The sequence below is a fragment of the Mustelus asterias genome, chromosome 5, assembly GCF_964213995.1.
Source record: "Mustelus asterias chromosome 5, sMusAst1.hap1.1, whole genome shotgun sequence".
NCBI classification, from domain to species: domain Eukaryota; kingdom Metazoa; phylum Chordata; class Chondrichthyes; order Carcharhiniformes; family Triakidae; genus Mustelus; species Mustelus asterias.
Window position 1 is genome coordinate 11,050,765 of NC_135805.1, and position 25,578 is coordinate 11,076,342.

General features: G+C 46.2%; 1 protein-coding gene across 2 annotated transcripts in view; it reads right to left on the reverse strand.

Moving 5' to 3' along the window:
- The window catches only part of ptk7b (protein tyrosine kinase 7b), a 362,591-nt gene that overhangs the window by 186,531 nt on the left and 150,482 nt on the right, over positions 1-25,578 (reverse strand). For both annotated transcript variants that reach the window (XM_078212160.1, XM_078212161.1), the window contains exon 4: positions 23,284-23,471. In XM_078212160.1, coding sequence (XP_078068286.1) covers positions 23,284-23,471 — 188 coding nt within the window. The remainder of the gene's footprint in view (positions 1-23,283; positions 23,472-25,578) is intronic.

Consider the following 25,578-nt stretch of genomic DNA (forward strand, 5'->3'; position numbering starts at 1 on the left):
GTGGGAGGGGTGGAGGGGAGGGGGTGGGGTGGAGGGAGGGGAGGGGTGGGGTGGAGGGAGGGAGGGGTGGGGTGGAGGGAGGGAGGGGTGGGGTGGAGGGAGGGAGTGGTGGGGTGGAGGGAGGCAGTGGTGGGGTGGAGGGAGGGTGAGGTGGAGGGAGGGAGGGGTGGAGGGAGGGAGGGGTGGGGTGGAGGGAGGGGTGGGGGGAGGGTGGGGTGGAGGGAGGGAGGGGTGGGGTGGAGGGAGGGGTGGGGTGGAGGGAGGGGTGGGGTGGGGTGGAGGGAGGGGTGGGGTGGAGGGAGGGGTGGGGTTGGGTGGAGGGAGGGGTGGGGTGGGGTGGAGGGAGGGTGGGGTAGGGAGGGGTGGAGGGAGGGGAGGGGAGGGGTGGGGTGGGGTGGAGGGAGGGGAGGGGAGGGGTGGGGTGGGGTGGAGGGAGGGGAGGGGTGGAGGGAGAGGGGAGGGTGGAGGGAGGGGTGAGGTGGAGGGAGGGGTGGGGTGGAGGGAGGGGTGGGGTGGAGGGAGGGGTGGGGTGGAGGGAGGGGAGGGGTGGGTGGGGAGGGTTGGGGTGGGGAGGGGTGGAGGGAGGGAATTCATTTTTGCTGTTTCTACCTGGTACTGGCAAGGTATCTAGAGGGGATGGGTGTGCAGGCAGTGCTATGTTCCTCTTGCACTATGTTTAAGGTGAGGGACGATGTCAGTGTCCCTGCTGATTACACCTGTGGGAAGTGCACCCATCTGCAGCTCCTCCAAAACCGTGTTAGGGAACTGGAGCTGGAGTTGGATGAACTTAGGATCATTAGGGACGCAGAGGTGGCCATCGACAGAAGCTTCAGGGATACAGTTACTCCGAGGATTGAAAACAGATGGGTGATGGTGAGAGGGGCTGGGGAGGAAGCAGTCAGTGCAGGGATCCCCTCTGGTCGTTCCCCTTAGCAACAAGTATTCCGCTTTGGATACGGTTGAGGGGGACGACATACCAGTGGTGAGCCGCAGTGAGAGGATCTCCAGCACTGTGTCCGTCTCTGTGGCTCGGAAGGGTAAGGGGGAGAGCGGGAGGGCAATAGTTATTGGGGATTCGTTAGTTAGAGGGATAGATAGGAGGTTCTGTGGCAGCAAAAGAGACTCGAGGATGGTATGTTGCCTACCGGATGCCAGGGTCTGTGACGTCTCGGACCGTGTCTTCCGAATTCTTAAGGGGGAGGGGAAACAGTCACAAGTCGTGGTACACATTGGTACCAATGACATAGGTAAGAGAAGGGACGGGGATTTAAAACAGGAATTTCGGGAGCTGGGCTGGAAGCTGAGAGCCAAGACAAAACATGTGGTCATCTCTGGTATGTTACTGGTGCCACGTGATAGCGAGTTGAGGAACAGGGAGAGAGTGCAGTTAAACATGTGGTTGCAGGGATGGTGTAGGAGGGAGGGTTTCAGATACGTGGATAATTGGAACACATTCTGGGGAAGGTGGGACCTGTACAAACAGTACGGGGTGCACCTGAACCAGAGGGGCACCAATATCCTGGGAGGGAAATTTGATACGGCTCTTCAGGGGGGTTTAAACTAATTTGTCAAGGGAGTGGGAAAAGGAGTTGTAGTCCAGAAGTCAGTGTTGAGGGTGGTGAGGTACTGGGGAAGGTATCAAGGTCAAGGGTGGGTACCGGTAGACAGGAAGGTGGGTTGAAGTGTGTCTACTTCAATGCAAGGAGCATCCGGGAACAAAGTAGTTGAACTTGGGGCGTGGATTGGTACTTGGGACTACGATGTTGTGGCCATTACGGAGACGTGGGTAGAACAAGGACAGGAATGGTTGTTGGACGTTCTGGGGTATAGATGTTTCACTCAGTGTAGGGAAGCTGGTAAAAGAGGTGGAGGAGTGGCATTGTTAATCAAGGATAGTCTCACGGCTGCGGAAAGGCACTTCGAGGGGGATCTGCACACTGAGGTAATATGGGCTGAGGTTAGAAATAGGAAAGAGGCAGTCACGTTGTTAGGAGTTTACTATAGGCACCCAAATAGTAATAGAGATGTGGAGGAAGAAATTGCTAAGCAGATTATGGATATGTGTGGGGGTCACAGGGTAGTTGTCATGGGGGACTTTAACTTTTCAAATATTGATTGGAACCTTTGTAGGTCAAATCGTTCAGATGGGGCAGTTTTTGTGCAGTGTGTGCAGGAGGGTTTCCTGACACAATATGTGGATAGGCCGACAAGAGGTGAGGCCACACTGGATTTGGTACTGGGAAATGAACCGGGCCAAGTGTTAGATTTGGTTGTGGGAGAGCACTTTGGAGATAGTGACCACAATTCGGGGTCTTTTGTTATTGCAATGGAGAGGGATAGGGCCGTACGGCAGGGCAAGGTTTACAATTGGGGGAGAGGTAATTATGATGCGATTAGGCAAGAATTAGGGGGCATAAGATGGGAACAGAAACTGTCAGAGAAAGGAACTAATGAAAAGTGGAACTTTTTCAAGGAACAAATACTGGGTGTCCTTGATAGGTATGTCCCTGTCAGGCAGGGAGGAAATGGCCGAGTGAGGGAAGCATGGTTCACAAAAGAGGTGGAATGTCTTGTGAAAAGGAAGAGGGAAGCTTATGTAGGGACGAGGAAACAAGGTTCAGATGGCTCGATTGAGGGTTACAAGTTAGCAAGGAATGAGCTGAAAAAGGGGCTTAGGAGAGCTAGGAGGGGACATGAGAAGTCCTTGGCGGGTCGGATCAAGGAAAACCCCAAGACGTTTTACTCTTATGTGAGGAATAAAAGAATGACCAGGGTGAGGTTAGGGCCGGTCAAGGACAGTAGTGGGAACTTGTGTATGGAGTCAGTAGAGATAGGCGAGGTGATGAATGAATACTTTTCTTCAGTGTTCACCAAGGAGAGGGGCCATGTTTTTGAGGAAGAGAAGGTGTTACAGGCTAATAGGCTGGAGGAAATAGTTGTTCGGAGGGAGGATGTACTGGCAGTTTTGAATAAACTGAAGGTCGATAAGTCCCCTGGGCCTGATGAAATATATCCTAGGATTCTTTGGGAGGCAAGGGATGAGATTGCAGAGCCTTTGGCTTTGATCTTTGGGTCCTCACTGTCCACGGGGATGGTGCCAGAGGACTGGAGAGTGGCGAATGTTGTTCCTCTGTTTAAGAAAGGGAATAGAAATGACCCTGGTAATTATAGACCGGTTCGTCTTACTTCGGTGGTTGGTAAATTGATGGAAAAGGTCCTTAGGGATGGGATTTACGACCATTTAGAAAGATGTGGATTAATCCAGGATAGTCAGCACAGATTCGTGAAGGGCAAGTCGTGCCTCACAAATTTGATTGAATTTTTGAGGAGGTAACTAAGTGTGTTGATGAAGGTAGGGCAGTTGATGTCATATACATGGATTTTAGTAAGGCGTTCGAGAAGGTCCCCCATGGTCGGCTTATGATGAAAGTAAGGTGGTGTGGGATGGAGGGAAAGTTGGCCGATTGGATAGGTAACTGGCTGTCTGATCGAAGACAGAGGGTGGTGGTGGATGGAAAATTTTCGGACTGGAGGCAGGTTGCTAGCGGAGTGCCACAGGGATCAGTGCTTGGTCCTCTGCTCTTTGTGATTTTTATTAATGACTTAGAGGAGGGGGCTGAAGGGTGGATCAGTAAATTTGCTGATGACACCAAGATTGGTGGAGTAGTGGATGAGGTGGAGGGCTGTTGTAGGCTGCAAAGAGACATAGATAGGATGCAAAGCTGGGCTGAAAAATGGCAAATGGAGTTTAACCCTGATAAATGTGAGGTGATTCATTTTGGTCGGACTAATTTAAATGTGGATTACAGGGTCAAAGGTAGGGTTCTGAAGACTGTGGAGGAACAGAGAGATCTTGGGGTCCATATCCACAGATCTCTAAAGGTTGCCACTCAAGTGGATAGAGCTGTGAAGAAGGCCTATAGTGTGTTAGCTTTTATTAACAGGGAGTTGGAGTTTAAGAGCCGTGGGGTTATGCTGCAACTGTACAGGACCTTGGTGAGACCACATTTGGAATATTGTGTGCAGTTCTGGTCACCTCACTATAAGAAGGATGTGGAAGCGCTGGAGAGAGTGCAGAGGAGATTTACCAGGATGCTGCCTGGTTTGGAGGGTAGGTCTTATGAGGAAAGGTTGAGGGAGCTCGGGCTGTTCTCTCTGGACCGGAGGAGGCTGAGGGGAGACTTAATAGAGGTTTATAAAATGATGAGGGGGATAGATAAAGTGAACGTTCAAAGTCTATTTCATTGGGTGGATGGAGCTATTACAAGGGGGCATAACTATAGGGTTCATGGTGGGAGATATAGGAAGGATATCAGATGTAGGTTCTTTACGTAGAGAGTGGTTGGGGTGTGGAATGGACTGCCTGCAGTGATAGTGGAGTCAGACACTTTAGGAACGTTTAAGCGGTTATTGGATAGGCACATGGAGCACACCAGGATGATAGGGAGTGGGATAGCTTGATCTTGGTTTCAGATAAAGCTCGGCACAACATCGTGGGCCAAAGGGCCTGTTCTGTGCTGTACCGTTCTATGTTCTATGTTCTAATCCCAACAGTGCAGAAGGAGGCATTTGCACATTGAGTCTGCACCGATAACAATCCCAACCAGTCCCTGTCTAAATAACCCCATGTATTTATCCTGACCACTAAGGCGCAATTTCGCATGGCCAATCAACCTAACCAGAATATCTTTGGAGTTTGGGAGGAAACCGGGGCACCCGGAGGAAACCCATGCAGACACGGGGAGAATGTGCAAACTCCACACAGACAGTCACCTGAGGGCAGAATTGAACCCACGACTCTGGTGCTGTGAGGAGCAGTGCTAACCACTATGCCACCGTGCTGCCCGCTAAATAGAAATGAATTTCTCAGTGATCAACGGAAAGAGTTGAATGACAAGATTCCATGTTTTAAGGCTTTTACTGCAAAAAAGTCAAATTGATCAAATTAAAGGAAAGGAACTTTTGCATCAACAAACACATACGAACAAGAGTATGCCCTTTAGCCCAACGAGCCATCATTCAATAAGGTCACGGCTGATCTGATTGTGGTCTTAGCTCCATTTCCTGTCTATCCCGCATAACAAAAATCTGCCTTAAATAAATTCAAAGACCCAACCTCCTCTACTTTATCAGATCCTTTGGGAAAAGAAGTTTCTTTCATCTCCGTCTGAAAAAGGGAGACTTCTTATTTTCAAACTACGTCTCTCAATTTTGGTCTCCCCTACAAGAGGGAACATCCATTGGCTATCTAATCTAAAGAGTCTCCTCAGGATCTTCTATGTTTTACAAAGATCATTTCTCATTCTTCCAAGCTCCGATGGGAGCAGGCTAACCCTGTTCAATCTTTCCTCATAAGACAACCACTTCTTCCTCGGAATGAGTTGAGTGAACCTTCTCTAAATTACTTCCAATTAAATTATATTCTTCTTCAAATAAGGAGATCCAAACTGCACACACGACTTCAGATGTGGTTTTAACAAGGCCCTGTACAACTGCAGTAAAACCTCCTTATTTTTATATTCCATTCCACTTGCAATAAACACCAACATTCCAGATGTCTTCCTAATCACATGCTGTACTTCCATGCTAACGTTGTCTGATTCATGTACCAAGACACCTAAATCCCTCTGTACCACTGAGTTCTGCAATCTTTCCCCATTTAAAAAGCATATTTTTTTCTATTCTACATGCTGAAGTGAACAACTTTGCATCTTCCCACATTTTACTCCATCTGCCAGTTTTTTGCCCACTCATTCAACCTGTCTATATCCCTTTACAGATTCTCTATCTCCTCTTGACAGCTTGTTTTCCTTTCGCACTGCTGCATAACAGCGCCAGGGACCCGGGTTCAATTCCTGGTTTGGATCACTGTCTGTGTGGAGCCTGCATGTTCTCCCGGTGTCTGCATGGGTTTCCTCCAGATGCTCTGGTTTCCTCCCACAGCCCGAAAGACATATAGGATAGGTGCATTGGCCAGGCTAAATTCTCCCTCAGTGTACCTGAACAGGCGCCAGAGTGTGGCGACTAGGGGATTTTCACAGTAACTTCATTGCAGTGTTAATATAAGCCTACTTATGATAATAAATAAACATAAAACTATCTTGGTATCGTCAGCACAATTGAAATATGTCTGAAAACCCCTTTTGCTGTGCGCCTCATGCTAGGCAGAAGCATTGAATTACACGAATAAATCCAAACCAACTTACAGCTATCCAACAGGCTTGCTTCTCCCTGCCATGCTAGGTCAAAATTTCTACTGTCCTTAAAAGTATCCATTCAGCACAACTTTGCCAGATCCAATTTCATCAGCAGGGCCTTTAACCATTCTTTCCTTCTTAAATCTGCAGATTTCCCAGTTTTTCTGTTGCTTTCCTTTCAAACAGAAATTATAATCCCTCACCAATACCATCGCCCTCGTCGCCAAAACCATTGCCCTCACCAAACACCAAAGAGCAAAGAACAGTACAGCACAGGAACATGCCTTTTGGCCCACCAAGTCTGTGCCAACACAGATGTCTCTCTAATCTAATATTTTCTTGCCTCTACGTGGTCCATATCCCTCTATTCCCTGCCTCTTCATGTACCTATCCAGATGCCTCTTGAACGTTGGTATAGAATCTGCTTCCACCACCTCCTACAGAAGCGTGTTCTAGGCATTCACCACCCTCTGTGCAAAACTTGCCCCTTACATCTCTTTGAAACTTTCCCCCTCTCATTCTCAACCTATGCCCCCAAGTAATTGACCCGTCGGCCCTGGGAAAAAGACTCTGACTACCCACTCTATCCAAGCCTGTCATAATCTTGTAAACCTAAAAAGACACCATCGCTCTCACCAACACCACCACCCTCTGTAAGAGGGAATTTTGAATAATTTGGGATTAAAAGACTAACAGATCAGGGTAGGTTAGATCAGAGTGAATAGAGTATAGAAAAGTCACAATGTGCCTAGAATATACTGTTTGCATAGAGACACATATAACCACTGAGAGAATTTCGATATGTATTTTTGAAAACAAATTCTGTATTAAAAGCATACACCTTGGTTAATGAGACAATGCTCTAAGGCATGATGGGACGTGGTCAAGTAAAAAGAACCACATTCCTCAGAACACTACTGAACGAAGGGAAGAGCAATTATCAGTGTCGTTCGACAGTCTGAATGAATATGATATTCACTAATTAAGAGGTCCCAGCCAATTCTAATGAATAGTATACATTACACCAGATGAGAGGGTCTGGGAAGTGTCAAGTGATTGTGAGAAACTCTTGAAGTTCCCCAACTGATCACGCAGTCCCATGCTGTCCAGGAGCAAATGTTATTGGCCAAAGTAAATAATCCATACTAATAATGATTGGCTCATACCTGGCTGGGGTGAGCAAGGGGTGTTGACTTTCGAAAATTGTATAATTGTAATTCTGAAAGTGGTGTAATTTCAGAGGGATTTGGAACTGCCCCAAATCTCTCTCCCTCATATGTGGACCAAGCTTGGGAAATAAAGAAACGTCTTGAGCCAGAGTACTGCCTCCGCGAATCTTTGTGTTAGCTGAGCCTTAATTAAGTGAAAGCCAGCATAATACATGGTCTCTGAAAATACTCCTACAGATTGACGCTGAGAGCTGGGTCGTTCACCAGATCCCATCGGCAGGATACGTCTCCTATGTGGGTGAGTATATCATGGTTTATCACCCAGTAGTTAGAGGAATCACGTGCCAGGCTGCTGGAATCATAAACTGAGTGACCCAAACAAAATAGGGAGCTGCAGACACAGTATTACTGAGTATATATGTCACGCTTAATGCAGGGAAACAAAGACAGACTTTTGTATCGCCCCAAGTAGCAGAACGAAAAATGCACTGCACGAAAGGAAAGACGTTAGGGGTGTAGGGTTGCGCTTAAAGCCAGCATAATACATGGTCTCTGAAAACACTCCTACACCCTCACCAAAACCACTGCCCTCGCCAACACCACCATCATACAAACATATGAATCAAGAGGAGTAGGCCACTTGCCCCTCAAGCGTGCTCATGGCTGATCTGATTGTCACAGAGTCATAGAGGTCTGCAACACAGAAAAAGGCCCTTCAACCCATCGCATCTGTGTCTGTCAGAGGCCTCAGCTTCACAGCTCCACATTCAGCTCCACATTCCCACTTCCCCCAAAAAGCTTAAACCCACTCGCATTTCAAGAATCTAGTTCTGCCTTAATAATATTTAAAGATTCTGCTTCCACTGCCTTTTGAGACTTCCAAAGACTAACAATCTTCAGAGAAATAAAGTGTCATCATCCGTCTTAAATGAGCAACCTTTATTTTAAAACTATGACCCCTAGTTCTAGATTCTCCCATTAGAGGAAACATGCTCTCCACATACACTCTGTCAAGACGTCTCAAGATCTTGTACGTTTCTGTCAAGTCACCTCCTAGTCTTCTATACTCTAGCAGATATAAGCCTAACCTGCCCAAACTTTTCTCATAAGACAACCTTCCCAGTCCAAGTACTAGTCTCGTAAACTTTCTCTGCATTGCTTCCAGCACATTTACATTCTTACTTAAATAAGAGGAACAATACTGTGCACGGTACTCTAAATGTTGTGTCATCAATGCCCTGTTATAACTGAAACATAACCTCCCTACTTTTGAATTCAACTCCCTTCACTATGGACAATAACAGTCTATTAACTTATTTGCTGTACCTGTATACTAATGTTTTGTGATTCATGCACTTAAGAGTCATAGAGTCATACAGGTTTACAGCACGGAAACAGGCCCATGTCACCCCTTTGTCCATGCCACCCCTTTCTTTAACTCCTAAATTAGTCCCAATTGCTCTGCAATCTCTTAACATTTAGGGAATAAGCTTTTTTATTCTTTTTGCCAAATGGATAATTTCACATTTGCCCACGTTATACACCATTTGCCAGATCTTTGCCCATTTACTTAACTCATTTATATAAGGGAAGTGGTGGTGCAGTGGTATTGTCACTGGACTAGTAACCAGAGACTCAGGGTAATGTTCTGGGGTCCTGGGTTCAAATTGCAACATGTCAGATGGTGAAACATAGAAACAAGAAGCAGAAGTCGACCATTCAGCTCTTTCAGCTTGCTCTGCCATTCATTATTATCATAGCTGATCATCAAATTCAATATCCTGATCCCCCCTTCCCCCATATTCCTTGATCCCTTTAGCCCCAGAGCTATATCTAATTTCTTCTTGAAATCAGACAATGTTTTGGCCTCAACCACTTTCTGAGGTCGTGAATTCCACACATCTACCACTCTGGGTAAAGAAATATCTCCTCACCTCAGTTCTAAAAGGTTTAGTCCTTATCCTCAAACTATGACCCCGAGTTCTGGACTCCCCCACAGTGTGTACTATCCAGAAGATAAGCTACAGCAACTCACCAAGGCTCCTTAGAACCTTCCAAACCCGTGACCTGTACCACTAGTAAAGCAAGGACAGCAGATGCATGGGAACACCATCACCTGGAGGTTCCCTTCCAAATCACACACCATCCTGATTTGGAACGACATCATCACCGTTCACTGTCTTTGGGTCAAATTCCTTGAAAGCCCTTCCTCACCGCACTGGGTGCTTCTACGAAACATGTATTGCAATGGTTTACATAGGCAGCACACCAACACCTTCTCAAGTGCAATTAGTTAAAATTAATTTATTTGTCACAAGTAAGGCTTACATTAGCACTGCAATGAAGTTACTGTGAAATTCCCCTAGTCGCCACACTCGGGCGTCCGTTCGGGTCAATGCACCTAACCAGCACGTCTATCTGACTGTGGGAGGAAACCGGAGCACCCGGAGGAAACACACGCAGACATGGGGAGAATGTACAAACTCCACACGGACATTGTCCCAAGCTGCAAATCAAACCCAGGTCTCTGGCACTGTGATTCCTGTGCAGGCTGCAGGGATCAATCAGATGAGAAAGGCTGTGCTGTGGCAACTTGCGGCCAGATGGACAGGGGACTGGCCAAATTCTGTGGCCACTCATCTGACTTGTCAGGGCAATCCGGGTCTTCATCGCATGCCCAGAGGTGTGGAATACAAAGTTTGCTCTCAGCGCTCTGGAACATGAGGCAGCTGTGAGGCAGCAGTGCTAATCACTGTGCCACCGTGCTGCCCATAGGGAAGGGCAACAAATGCTGGCCTAGCCAGCATTGCCCACATTCCATTAACAAACAAAAAATAGTAGGTTGTCCTCTCTTGGTTCCCTCACCATCTGTCATAGACGCCGTCCTTTAGGATTTGACCAACTCCGTGAGTAATGATGTCACCAAGCCACTCTTGGTAATGGACAATGAAGTATATTCTGTGCCCCTTGTCACCTTCAAGTCTTCTTCAAATTGGTGTTCAATATAGAAAGCACTGATTCATCAGCTGATTGAGGAGTCTTATGGCCACGACTGACCAGATGCCATGAGGCTTCATGAGGTCTGGAGTCAGTGTGAAGGACTCCAAGGACAAACTCCCTCCTGACTGTATACCACTGTGCTGCTACCTGTAGGTGGCATAGGATATACCCAGGGATGGTGATGGTGGTGGTGTCTGGGACATCACCTACAAGTTATGATTTGGTAGGTATAATTTGGTGAGTATGACTATTTCAGGCTGTTGCTTGATCAGCCTGTGAGGCAGCTCTCCCAACTTTGGAACACGCCCCCCAGATATTAGTACGGAGAATTTTACAAGGTCGACAGGACTGGGTTTGCCATTGTCGTTTTCGGTGTCTAGATTGATGCCAGGTTGTCCATTTGTTTCATTCTTTTAGATGTTTTACCAGTTTAATACAACTGAGTGGCATACTAGGCCATTCAGAGGGCATTTAAAAGTCAAACATATTGTGGTGCATCTGGATTCAAATGTGAGCCAGAACAGGCAAGGACGGCAGATTTTCTTTCCTTATGATCATTTACAATGATTGGCAATAGCTTCATGGTTAGACGAACTTTTGATTTCAGATTTTATTAATTGAATTTAAACTTCACCAGCTTCTGTGGTGGGATCTGAAGCAGTGTCCCCAGAGCATTAGTCTGGGCCTCTTGTTTACTGGTCCAGCAAAATTACCACGACTCTTAGTTTAAGAGAGAAAGAAAAAAAATAATAAAACTTGGCATTTCTGAACTCTCTAACAATGACACACTTGAGTTTGGATACAATGAACTGTTTCCATTCTGGGCCAAAGAGCTTGATTGCATTAACAATTATCACATTGTTGAAAAGGTACTTACGCTCTTATTTACCAGATTTAGCTTCCTGTGGTGAGTTTATTGGGCAATTAATTTGAAAATTTAACAGGGTCTTAAAGACAACAGAGAGACTAAGGACACAGTGTCATTTGTATGGTGAACAGTGAAGCACAAGCCTTGGAGACTCAGAACTCATGTCCTGAAACTTGCTGGTCAAATTGTACGTTAATAATGCTGGGCCTAATCAACACACCTATTTTTCCAGCAGATCCAGCCCATTATCGCAACAGCCCAATCCCTCTTCTCAATACAGAATTAATTCTCTTATAAAGTAGTCAATCAATTGCGGTTCTGGGATTCAATTCAATATGTTTGCTGTGGTAGGCTGTGACACTCAAATTTCCAATGATACTCAAAGCCAAATAATTTTATATGGTTACTTTTACAGTTGTGTGGTATTACCACCCAGCTAAACGGGATAGACTTCGAACAGGTCTAGCAGCTCAAGACTGGGAATCCATGAGGTGCTGTGGACCATCAACATCAACAGAATTGTACTTAACCACAATCCTCAACATCATAGCTTGCCATATCGACCACTCTACCATTACCAACAAGGGAGGGGATTAACCCTGGTTCATTGTAGAGTGCAGGACAGCATGCCAGGGTCAACACCAGGCATACCTAAAAATGGGGTGTCAACCTGTTGAGACGACCTCCAGGTTTATTAAGAGCAAAAGGATAGTAAGGGATAAAGTTGGTCCTCTTGAAGATCAGAGTGGTCGGCTATGTATGGAACCAAAAGAAATGGGGGAGATATTAAATGGGTTTTTTGCATCCATATTTACTAAGGAAACTGGCATGGAGTCTATGGAAATAAGACAAACAAGTAGGGAGGTCATGGAACCTATACAGGTTAAAGGGGAGGAGGTGCTTGCTGTCTTGAGGCAAATCAGAGTAGATAAATCCCCAGGACTGGACAGGGTATTCCCTCGGACCTTCAATGAGACTAGTGATGAAATTGCAGGGGCCCTGGCAGATATATTTAAAATGTCGGTATCCACGGGTGAGGTGCCAGATGATTGGACGATAGCTCATGTTGTTCCATTGTTTAAAAAAGGCTGAAAACGTAATGCGGGAAATTATAGGCCGGTAAGTTTGACGTCAGTAGTAGGTAAACTATTGGAAGGAGTACTAAGAGATAGGATCTACAAATATTTGGATAGACAGGGACTTATTAGGGAGAGTCAACATGGCTTTGTGCATGGTAGGTCATGTTTAACCAATCTATTAGAGTTTTTCGAGGAGGTTACCAGGAAAGTGGATGAAGGGAAGGCAGTGGATGTTGTCTACATGAACATCAGTAAGGCCTTTGACAAGGTCCCGCATGGGAGGTTAGTTAGGAAGGTTCAGTCGCTGGGTATACATGGAGAGGTAGTAAATTGGATTAGACATTGGCTCAATGGAAGAAGCCAGAGAGTGGTAGTGGAGGATTGCTTCTCTGAGTGGAGGCCTGTGACTAGTGGTGTGCCACAGGGATCAGTGCTGGGTCCATTGTTGTTTGTCATCTATATCAATGATCTGGATGATAATGTGGTAAATTGGATCAGCAAGTTTGCTGATGATACAAAGATTGGAGGCGTAGTGGACAGTGAGAAGGTTTTCAAAGCTTGCAGAGGGATTTGGACCAGCTAGAAAAATGGGCTGAAAAATGGCAGATGGAGTTTAATGCAGACAAGTGTGAGGTATTGCACTTTGGAAGGACAAACCAAGGTAGAACATACAAGGTAAATGGTAGGACACTGAAGAGTGCAGTAGAACAGAGAGATCTGGGAATACAGATACATAATTCCCTAAAAGTGGCGTCACAGGTAGATAGGGTCATAAAGAGTGCTTTTGGTACATTGGCCTTTATAAATCAAAGTATTGAGTATAAGAGTTGGAATGTTATGGTGAGGTTGTATAAGACATTGGTGAGGCCAAATTTAGAGTATTGTGTGCAGTTTTGGTCACCTAATTACAGGAAGGATATTAATAAGGTTGAAAGAGTGCAGAAAAGGTTTACAAGGATGTTGCCGGGACTTGAGAAACTGAGTTACAGAGAAAAGTTGAATAGGTTAGGACTTTATTCCCTGGAGCGTAGAAGAATGAGGGGAGATTTGATAGAGGTGTATAAAATTATGATGGGTATAGATAGAGTGAATGCAAGCAGGCTTTTTCCACTGAGGCTAGGGGAGAAAAAAACTAGAGGACATGGGTTAAGGGTGATGGGGGAAAAGTTTAAAGGGAATATTAGGGGGGGGGCTTCTTCACACAGAGAGTGGTGGGAGTGTGGAATGAGCTGCCAGATGAAGTGGTCAATGCGGGGTCACTTTTAACATTTAAGAAAAACTTGGACAGGTACATGGATGAGAGGGGTGTGGAGGAATATGGTCCAGGTGCAGGTCAGTGGGACTCGGCAGAAAAATGGTTCGGCACTGCCAAGAAGGGCCAAGAAGCCTGTTTCTGTGCCGTAATGTTCTATGGTTCTACCTGTGTGTCAAACAGCATAAACAGCAAGTACAAAGAACAAAGAAAATTACAGCACAGGAACAGGCCCTTCGGCCCTCGAAGCCTGCATCGACCATGCTGCCCGACTCAACTAAAACCCCCTACCGTTCCAGGGACCATATTCCTCCATTCCCATCCTACTCATGTACTTGTCAAGACGCCCCCTTAAAAGTCACTACCGTATCTGCTTCCACTACCTCCCCCGGCAGCGAGTTCCAGGCACACGCCACCCTCTGTGTAAAAGATCTGCCTCATACATCTCCTTTAAACCTTGCGCATCGCATCTTAAACCTATGCCCCCTAGTAATTGACTCTTCCACCCTGGGAAAAAGCTTCTGACTATCCACTCTGTCCATAACTCTCATAATCTTGTAGACTTCTATCAGGTCGCCCCTAAACTTCCGTCATTCCAGTGAGAACAAATCAAGTTTCTCCAACCTCTCCTCATAGCTAATGTCCTCCATGCCAGGCAACAAAATGGTAAATCTTTTCTGGACCCTCTCCAAAGCCTCCACATCCTTCTGGTAGTGTGGTGACCAGAATTGAACACTATATTCCAAGTGCGGCCAACTAAGGTTCTATAAAGCTGCAACATGACTTGACAATTTTTAAATTCAATGCCCTGGCCGATGAAGGCAAGCATGCCGTATTCCTTCTTGACTACCTTCTCCACCTGCATTGCCACTTTCAGTGACCTGTGTACCTGTACACCCAGATCGCTCTGCTAGTCTATACTCTTGAGGGTTCTGCCATTTACTGTATATTTCCTCTCTGTATTAGACTTTCCAAAATGCATTACCTCACATTTGGCTGGATTAAACTCCATCTGCCATCTCTCCGCCCAAGTGTCCAACTGATCTATATCCTGCTGTATCCTCTGATGGTCCTCATCACTATCCGCAAATCCACCAACCTTTGTGTCGTCCGCAAATTTACTAATCAAACCAGTTACATTTCCTCCAAATCATTTATATATATATATTACAAACAGAAAAGGTCCCAGCACTGATCCCTGAAGAACGCCACTTGTCACAGCCCTCCATTCCAAAACGCATCCTTCCATTGCAACCCTCTGTCTTCTATGACCGAGCCAGTTCTGAATCCACCTTGCCAGCTCACCTCTGATCCCATGCGACTTCACCTTCTGCACTAGTCTGCCATGAAGGATCTTGTCAAAGGCCTTACTGAAGTCCATGAAGACAACATCCACTGCCCTACCCTCATCAATCATCTTCGTCACTTCCTCAAAAACTCGATCAAGTTCGTGAGACACGACCTCCCCTTCACAAAACCATGTTGCCTTTCGCGAATATGTCCACTTATTTCCAGGTGGGAATAAATCCTGCTTCGAAGAATCCCCTCCAATAATTTCCCTACCACTGATGTAAGGCTCACTGGCCGGTAATTATCTGGATTATTCTTGCTACCCTTCTTAAACAAAGGAACAGCATTGGCTATTCTCCAAAAACACTCTTGGCTGGTGATTGTCCAGTGGTGTTCATTCAAATGAACCGTTGTCGCAGCGTCTGCATGGTCTCCCCAATGTACCATGCCTCGGGACATCCTTTCCCGCAGCGTATTAGGTAGACAACGTTGGCCGAATTGCAAGAGTATGTACTTTGTACCTGGTGGATGGTGTTCTCACGTGAGATGATGGCATCCGTGTCGATGATCCAGCACGTCTTGCAGAGGTTGCTGTGGCAGGGTTGTGTGGTGTCGTGGTCACTGTTCTCCTGAAGGCTGGGTAGTTTGCTGCGGACAATGGTCTGTTTGAGGTTGTGCGGTTGTTTGAAGGCAAGAAGTGCGGGTGTGGGGATGGCCTTGGCGAGATGTTCATCTTCATCGATGACATGTTGAAAGCTCCAGAGAGGATGTCGTAGCTTCTCCGCTCCGGGGAAGTACTGGACGACTAAGGGTACTCTGTCCACCGTGTCCCGTGTTTGTCTTCTGAGGAGGCCAGAGCATCGACACGGATGCCATCATCTCACGTGAGAACACCATCCACCAGGTACATGGTACATACTCTTGCAACTCAGCCAACATTGTCTACCTGATACGCTTCAGGAAGGGATGTCCCGAGGCATGGTACATTGGGGAGACCATGCAGGCGCCACGACAACGAGTGAATGAACACCGCTCGACAATCACCAGGCAAGAGTGTTCTCTTCCTGTTGTGGAACACTTCAGCAGTCACGGGCATTCAGCCTCTGATCTTGGGAAAGCGTTCTCCAAGGCGGCCTTCATGACACACAATGCAGAATCACTGAGCAGAAACTGATAGCCAAGTTCCGCACACATGAGGACGGCCTCAACGGGGATCTTGGGTTCATGTCACACTATCTGTAACCCCCACGACTTGCCTGGGCTTGTAAAATCTCACTAACTGTCCTGGCTGGAGACAATACACATCTCTTTAACCTGTGCTTAACCCTCTCTCCACTCACATTGTCTGTACCTTTAAGACTTGATTACCTGTAAAGACTCGCATTCCTACCATTATTTTGTAAATTGAGTTTGTGTCTTTATATGCTCTGTTTATGAACAGAACTCCCACTCACCTGATGAAGGAGCAGCGCTCTGAAAGCTTGAGGCTTGTGCTACCAAATAAACCTGTTGGACTTTAACCTGGTGTTGTGAGACTTCTTACTGTGCTTACCCCAGTCCAAAACCAGCATCTCCACATCATACCTCCACTGTGGCCAGTGAGGCCCCAGCAATTTCCTCCCTTGCCTCTTTCAGTATTCTGGGGTATGTTCCATCAGGCCCTGGGGACTTGTCTACCTTAATGTTTCTCAAGAACCCCAATACCACCTCCTTTTTGATCTCAACATGACTCAAACTATCTACACACCCTTTCCCAGACTCATCATCCACAAAGTCATGCTCTTTGGTGAATATTTATGCAAAGTACAGTGGAGCCCCATTGTAACGCGCCCCGATTTAGCGCGAAATCGGATATGACGTGATGAATCATTGGACCCTTTTTTTTGCTCTTTCCGGTTTAGTGATTTAGCGCGACCCCGATTTAGCGTGACCCTGATAACATTCACGATAACATTTTGTGGACCCCCAACCATCGTGTTACAATGGGGCTCCACTGTACTCATTTAATACCTCGCCCATTCTCTCTGGCTCCACGCAAAGATTCCCTCCCCTGTCCTTGACAACCTTCTCCCAGGTTTCCCACTTGCTTTTTATATATGTGATTCCACAACTAATAAATCAGATCTAAACTCTGCAGTCCTGCCGTGAATGGTGGTGAATAATTAAACAACTCATTGGAGGAGGAGGCTTCACAAACATCACCATCCTCAATGATGGAGGAGCCCAACACAGTGCAAGCAAAAAGACTGAGGCATTCACAACAATCTTAAGCCAGAAGTGCCGAGTGGATGATTAATCTCGGCCTCCTTCACTGATCCCCACCATCACAGATGTCAGTCTTTCGCAAATTCAATTCACTCTGTGATACCAAGAAATGGCTGAAGGCACTGCAGACTACAAAGACTATGGGCCTTGACAATATTTCAGCATAATCTTGAAGACTTGTGCTCCAGAAGAACATGCCATGCCCCTAGTCGAGCTGTTTCAGTACAGCTAAAACAGTGGCATCTACCAGGCAATGCGGAAAATTGCCCAAGTATGACCTGTACACAAGAAATAGGACAAATCCAACCCGGCCAATTGCCACACTGTCAGTCTACTCTGGATCATCAGCAAAATGATGGAAGGGGCTATCAACAGTGCTGTCAAACGGCACTGACTCAGCAATTACTTGCTCGCTGAAGCTCAGTTTAGGTTCCGCCAGAGTCACTCAGCTCCTGACCTATTAACAGCCACAGTTCCAACATAGACAAAAGAGCTGAATGCCAGAGTTGAGGTGAGAGCGACTGCCCTTGACATCAAGGCATTAAGGAGGCTGAGAAAAACTGGAGCCAAAGAGAATCAGGGAGAAAACTCTTCACTGGCTAGAATCATATCTGGCTCAAAGGAAAATGGTTGTTGTGGTTGGAGGTCAAACATCTCAGCTCCAGGACATCTCTGCAGAAGTTCCTCAGGGTCCAACCATTTTCAGCTGCTTCATCAATAACCTTCCAAAGAACAAAGAACAATACAGCACAGGAACAGGCCCTTCGGCCCTCCAAGCCCGTGCCACTCCCTGGTCCAAACTAGATCATTCTTTTGTATCCCTCCATTCCCACTCCGTTCATATGACTGTCTAGATAAGTCTTAAACGTTCCCAGTGTGTCCGCCTCCACCACCTTGCCCGGCAGCGCAGTCCAGGCCCCCACCACCCTCTGTGTAAAATACGTCCTTCTGATATCCGTGTTAAACCTCTCCCCCCTCACCTTGAACCTCCGACCCCTCGTGAACGTCACCACCGACCTGGGAAAAAGCTTCCCACCGTTCACCCTATCTATGCCTTTCATAATTTTATACACCTCTATTAGGTCACCCCTCATCCTCCGTCTTTCCAGTGAGAACAACCCCAGTTTACCCAATCTCTCCTCATAACTAAGCCCTTCCATACCAGGCAGCATCCTGGTAAACCTCCTCTGCACTCTCTCTAAAGCCTCCACGTCCCTCTAGTAGTGTGGCGACCAGAACTGGGCGCAGTATTCCAAATGCGGCCAAACCAACGTTCTATACAACCGCAACATCAGACCCCAACTTTTATACTCTATGCCCCATCCTATAAGGCAAGCATGCCATATGCCTTCTTCACTACCTTCTCCACCTGTGCCGTCACCTTCAAGGATCTGTGGACTTGCACACCCAGGTCCCTCTGCGTATCTACACCCTTTATGGTTCTGCCATTTATCGTATAGCTCCCCCCTACGTTAGTTCTACCAAAATGCATCACTTCGCATTTATCTGGATTGAACTCCATCTGCCATTTCTTTGCCCAAATTTCCAGCCTATCTATATCCTTCTGTAGCCTCTGACAATGTTCCTCACTATCTGCAAGTCCAGCCATTTTCGTGTCGTCCGCAAACTTACTGATCACCCCAGTTACACCTTCTTCCAGATCGTTTATATAAATCACAAACAGCAGAGGTCCCAATACAGAGCCCTGTGGAACACCACTAGTCATGATGTGGAGATGCCGGCGTTGGACTGGGGTAAGCACAGTAAGAAGTCTCACAACACCAGGTTAAAGTCCAACAGGTTTATTTGGTAGCAAATACCATAAGATTTCGGAGCGCTGCCCCTTCGTCAGATGGAGTGAAAATCTGTTCTCCAACAGTGCACAGAGACACAGAAATCAAGTTACAGAATACTAATTAGAATGCAAATCTCTACAGCCAGCCAGGTCTTAAAGGTACACATAATGTGGGTGGAGGGAACATTAAACACAGGTTAAAGAGATGTGTATTGTCTCCAGACAGAACAGCTAGTAAGATTCTGCAAGATCAGGGGGAAAGCTGTGGGGGTTACTGATAATGTGACATAAATTCAACATCCCGGTTTAGGCCGTCCTCATGTGTGCGGAACTTGGCTATCAGTTTCTGCTCAGCGACTCTGCGCTGTCGTGTGTCGTGAAGACCACCTTGGAGAACGCTTACCTGAAGATCCAAGGCTGAATGCCCGTGACTGCTGAAGTGCTCCCCCACAGGAAGAGAACAGTCTTGCCTGGTGATTGTCGAGCGGTGTTCATTCATCCGTTGTCGTAGCGTCTGCATGGTTTCCCCAGTGTACCATGCCTCGGGACACCCTTTCCTGCAGCGTATCAGGTAGACAACGTTGGCCGAGTTGCAAGAGTATGTACCGTGTCCCTGGTAGATGGTGTTTTCACGTGAGATGATGGCATCCGTGTCGATGATCCGGCACGTCTTGCAGAGGTTGCTGTGGCAGGGTTGTGTGGTGTCATGGTCACTGTTCTCCTGAAGGCTGGGTAGTTTGCTGTGGACAATGGTCTGTTTGAGGTTGCGTGGTTGTTTGAAGGCAAGAAGTGGGGGTGTGGGGATGGCCTTGGCGAGATGTTCATCTTCATCAATGACATGTTGAAGGCTCCGGAGGAGATGCCGTAGCTTCTCCGCTCCGGGGAAGTACTGGACGACGAAGGGGACTCTGTCCACCGTGTCCCGTGTTTGTCTTCTGAGGAGGTCGGTGCGGTTTTTCGCTGTGGCGCGTCGGAACTGTTGATCGATGAGTCGAGCGCCATATCCTGTTCTTATGAGGGCATCTTTCAGCGTCTGGAGGTGTCTGTTGCGATCCTCCTCATCCGAACAGATCCTGTGTATTCGGAGGGCTTGTCCGTAGGGGAAGGCTTCTTTTACGTGTTTAGGGTGGAAGCTGGAGATGTGAATTCGCACCTCAATATGCCAACATCTTCATGCACAGGTTCGAACAAGACTTCTTCACCGCACAGGACCTTCAACCGATGCTATACACTAGATACATCGATGACATTTTCTTCCTTTGGAGTCATGGTGAGCAATCACTGAAACAACTATATGATGACATCAACAAGTTCCATCCCACCATCAGACTCACCATGGACTACTCTCCGGAATCGGGTGCATTCTTGGACACACGCATCTCCATTAAGGACGGTCACCTCAGCATCTCACTGTACCGCAAACCCACGGATAACCTCATGATGCTCCACTTCTCCAGCTTCCACCCTAAACACGTAAAAGAAGCCATCCCCTACGGACAAGCCCTCCGAATACACAGGATCTGCTCGGATGAGGAGGACTGCAACAGACACCTCCAGACGCTGAAAGATGCCCTCATAAGAACAGGATATGGCGCTCGACTCATCGATCAACAGTTCCGACGCGCCACAGCGAAAAACCGCACCGACCTCCTCAGAAGACAAACATGGGACACGGTGGACAGAGTACCCTTCATCGTCCAGTACTTCCCCGGAGCGGAGAAGCTACGGCATCTCCTCCGGAGCCTTCAACATGTCATTGATGAAGACGAACATCTCGCCAAGGCCATCCCCACACCCCCACTTCTTGCCTTCAAATAACCACGCAACCTCAAACAGACCATTGTCCGCAGCAAACTACCCAGCCTTCAGGAGAACAGTGACCATGACACCACACAACCCTGCCACAGCAACCTCTGCAAGACGTGCCGGATCATCGACACGGATGCCATCATCTCACGTGAGAACACCATCTACCAGGTACACGGTACATACTCTTGCAACTCGGCCAACGTTGTCTACCTGATATGCTGCAGGAAAGGATGTCCCGAGGCATGGTACATTGGGGAAACCATGCAGACGCTACGACAACGGATGAATGAACACCGCTCGACAATCACCAGGCAAGACTGTTCTCTTCCTGTGGGGGAGCGCTTCAGCAGTCACGGGCATTCAGCCTTGGATCTTCAGGTAAGCGTTCTCCAAGGCGGTCTTCACGACACACGACAGCGCAGAGTCGCTGAGCAGAAACTGATAGCCAAGTTCCGCACACATGAGGACGGCCTAAAACCGGGATGTTGGATTTATGTCACATTATCAGTAACCCCCAAAGTTTTCCCCCTGATCTTGCAGAATCTTACTAGCTGTTCTGTCTGGAGACAATACACATCTCTTTAACCTGTGTTTAATGTTCCCTCCACCCACATTATGTGTACCTTTAAGACCTGGCTGGCTGTAGAGATTTGCATTCTAATTAGTATTCTGTAACTTAATTTCTGTGTCTCTGTGCACTGTTGGAGAACAGATTTTCACTCCATCTGACGAAGGGGCATCGCTCCGAAAGCTTATGGTATTTGCTACCAAATAAACCTGTTGGACTTTAACCTGGTGTTGTGAGACTTCTTACTGTGAACACCACTAGTCACAGGCATCCAGCCGGAAAAAGACCTTTCCACTACCACCCTCTGTCTTCTATGACCAAGCCAGTTCTCCACCCATCTAGCCACCTCCCCCTTTATCCCATGAGATCCAACCTTTTGCACCAACCTACCATGAGGGACTTTGTCAAACGCTTTACTAAAGTCCATATAGACGACATCCACGGCCCTTCCCTCGTCAACCATTCTAGTCACTTCTTCAAAAAACTCCACCAGGTTAGTGAGGCATGACCTCCCTCTCACAAAACCAGGCTGACTATCGTTAATGAGTTTATTCCTTTCTAAATGCGCATACATCCTATCTCTAAGAATCCTCACCGGCCTATAATTTCCCGGGTTATCCTTCCTACCCTTCTTAAATAACGGGACCACATTAGCTATCCTCCAATCCTCTGGGACCTCACCTGTGTCCAGTGACGAGACAAAGATTTGCGTCAGAGGCCCAGCGATTTCATCTCTCGTCTCCCTGAGCAGCCTTGGATAGATTCCATCAGGCCCTGGGGATTTGTCAGTCTTTATATTCCCTAAAAAACCTAATACTTCCTCCCTTGTAATGGAGATTTTCTCTAACGGGTCAACACTCCCCTCCGAACACTCCCAGTCAACACAGCCCTCTCCTTTGTGAATACCGACCTGAACGATATTCAGACTTGGGCTGACAAGTGGCAAGTAACATTCATGCCACACATGCCAGGCAATGACCATCTGCAACAAGGGAGGATCTAACCATCGGCCATGACTTTCAATGAATGGCATTACCATCACTGAATCTCCTACGATCAACACCAAGTTGCCATTGACCAGAAACTGAACTGGACTAGGTCTATAAGTACTGTGACTACCAGAGTAGGTCAAAGGCTAAGAAGTAACTTATGAGTAACTCATCCCATGATGACCCCCCTCCCCTCCCCCTACATTGTCTGTCCACCATCCATAGAGGCACAAGTCCGGAGTGTAATAGAATACTCTCCACTTGCCTGAATGAACGCAGCTCCAACAACACTCAAAAAGCTCAAAACCATCCAGGACAAAGCAGCCCACTTGATTGCTATCAATTTTACGAACATTCAATCCCTCCACCACCAACGAACAATGGCAGCTATGTGTACCATCTGCAATCTGCACTGCAGGGACTCACCAAGGTTCCTTAGGCAGCACCTTCCAAACCCACAACTATCCCATTGAGAAAGACAAGAGCAGCAGATACTGGGATCACTGCCACTTAGTTGTCCCCCCGCAAATCATTCACCATCCTGATTTGGAAAAATGTCACCATTCCTTCACTGTCACTCAGTGAAAATCCTGGAATTTGTTCCTTCATAGCACTGTGGGTGCACTTACACCCAGGGACTTCAGCAGTTCAAGGAGGCTCACCACCACCTTCTGAAGGGCAACTAAAGGTAGTCAATAACAAGAAAGGATCTAACCATCGCCCATGATATTCAATGGCATTACCATCGCTGAATCTCCAACGAGCAACATCCTGGGTTACCATTGACCAGAAACTAAATTGGACTAGCCCTATAAATACAGTAACTACCAGAGTAGGTCAAAGGCTAGAAACCCTGCGGTGAGTAACACACACATCCTGTAAAAAATGAATTTTTAAAAAACATACATGTATATTACTTGAGCTCACTGTATTCTATCTTCAATCTGTCCTGATATTCTACGATGCTATCCAGACGAGCAAAATTCAACTTTTACCACTTACCAATGATCATCAGGGTGAAGTTATCATTGCTGCAAACATTTCCCACAGCATTCCTTGCACAGCAGTAATAAATCCCGTTATCATCAGGGCTGGCGCTTTTCAGGGTCAAACTGTGCTCTTTGTTGTTAAATGTGTAATGGCTTGCATCTGTTAACTGGATACCATCTCTGAACCATTGCCAGTTGGGACTAAAGATTGAAGAAATAAAAACAAGTGTTATGAGGCTAAGTTCAAAGGAAAGGATGAAGAAAAATGGAAGAAAACATTTGGATTAAGGCGGTGCACAAAACATTTGAATTATAACATAGTTGTAAACTTACTTTGTGCTCAAAACTAATAAAAGCAAGGCCAAAAGCTGAAAAAAGTAAGCAAAACACTCATACCAGTTACCCACAATTATTGCAGACACAACATAAAGAAATCACATTGAAGAAAAGTAGCATTAAAGAATTATAATCAAAGCAGTAAATAAGAATTTGTATGGGTAAATTCCCAGGAGCTCCCAGGAAAAGGTGAATATTCTATATCAAGTTAGTAGCATCATATAATCCCACCACCACCACCAAGAGCCAATAACCATTTTTGTTTTTAAACAGCTGCATGACTGAACGGACAAAGTTAAACTGGGATTTAGAAATTACTACTGATCTATACTTTTATAAATGCCCTTGATATTGATGATGTGGATTTAGAATTAAGTCTAAGGTGTTAAGGGATTTTTACAACTTACAGTTGTTTCATAAGTAAACATTGGAAAGTTATTAAACTTTATTTGACCCAATAGGGGAGGGAATAGGAAAACATGAAAGATTTTTATATTTTGGAAAAGTTTAGTTCAAAGAACGCTGATGAGATGGCACGGTGGCACAGTGGTTAGCACTGCTGCTTCACAGCTCCAGGGACCTGGGTTCGATTCCCGGGTCACTGTGTGGAGTTTGCACGTTCACTCCGTGTATACATGGGTTTCCTCCGGGTGCTCCAGTTTCCTCCCACTGTCCAAAGATGTGCAGGTTAGGTTAAATGGCCATGCTAAATTGCCCCTTAGAGTCCTGGGATGCGTAGGTTTAGCGGATTAGTGGGGCAAATAAGTGGGGGTACGGGGATAGGGCCTGGATGGGATTGTGGTCAGTGCAGGCTCAATGGGCCGAACGGCCTCCTTCTGCCCCACAGGGATTCTATGAAAGGAAAAAGGATATGTAAGAAAGCATGCAGAGTTGAGTTTTGTTGGCTGTAAGGGGACCATCTCTGTGCTGAAAGTGTGTGAAATCTGAAGCTGCCATCGAGAAACCAGAAAAGTCTTTTGTTTCCGAAAGCAGTCTTGTTTCTGAATTTTCTTGGATTTCCACAATAGAGTGGAAGATGATGAGGAGTCATGTGGTATACCTTTACTAAAGTGGTTAAAGCAGTTTAGGTAATATTTCTGGATTTTTAAAGTTAAAAATCTATAAGGAACTGTTGGCAATATAACGTGTTCACTTGTATGTTCTGACCAAGTGGGTTCTTTTGGGGAGGTTTTGCAAGACTTTTTAACAATGCAACTTTAATCTCATGTGCTTATGTTTTCTTTTCTTCCTGTGAATGAATCTTTTAAATTTTTAAATCCCAAAAGCGTTCCCGAAATTCAATGCTTCTGGGAGGTTTCTCCTCGTTTTCAGAATACATAAAAAGGTGATGATAAGTAAGATAAGTTTCTCACTGGGATTTGGCTTACTCAGTGAATAACATCTGCTGTGGCCATAACATCCATCCAGAACAATGCTGCAGTTAGTCAATGTAGCATTCTAGTAGTTGCTCAAATCGTTTGTGGGTATTTCTTTATATTATTTACCTAAAAATGTAGTATGCGTAGTTTTCACTCCTGAAGAAGGTCCCAGCATTAGCCCTGAATTTGAATCTGTCTCCTCTTTTCATACTCTCGGTGAAGTCTGATTAAATGTATTTGTATTTAACATTTCCTTATCATTTACGCTTTTGTTTAGATAGTGAACTATATAATTTGTGCATATCTTTAGCTGGCCCCATTCCAACCCTACCCGTGAACCTTTTCTGAGCCCAATTCTTGCTGCCCTCATGTGCAGCTTCCTTTCTTCATGCAAGATGCTTTACAACAGTGGTTCCCAAACTTTTTTCACTGGGCCGCACTTTCGGAATAAAAATTTGCTCGCGCCACACCCAATTTTTTATTGATAAGAAATACATTCAAAAACAGAAAAAAACAACTTCTTGCAGTGCTTGATTCATAACATAGAACACAACTACTTTTGATCATGGGACATCCAGAAAGTATAAAACAAT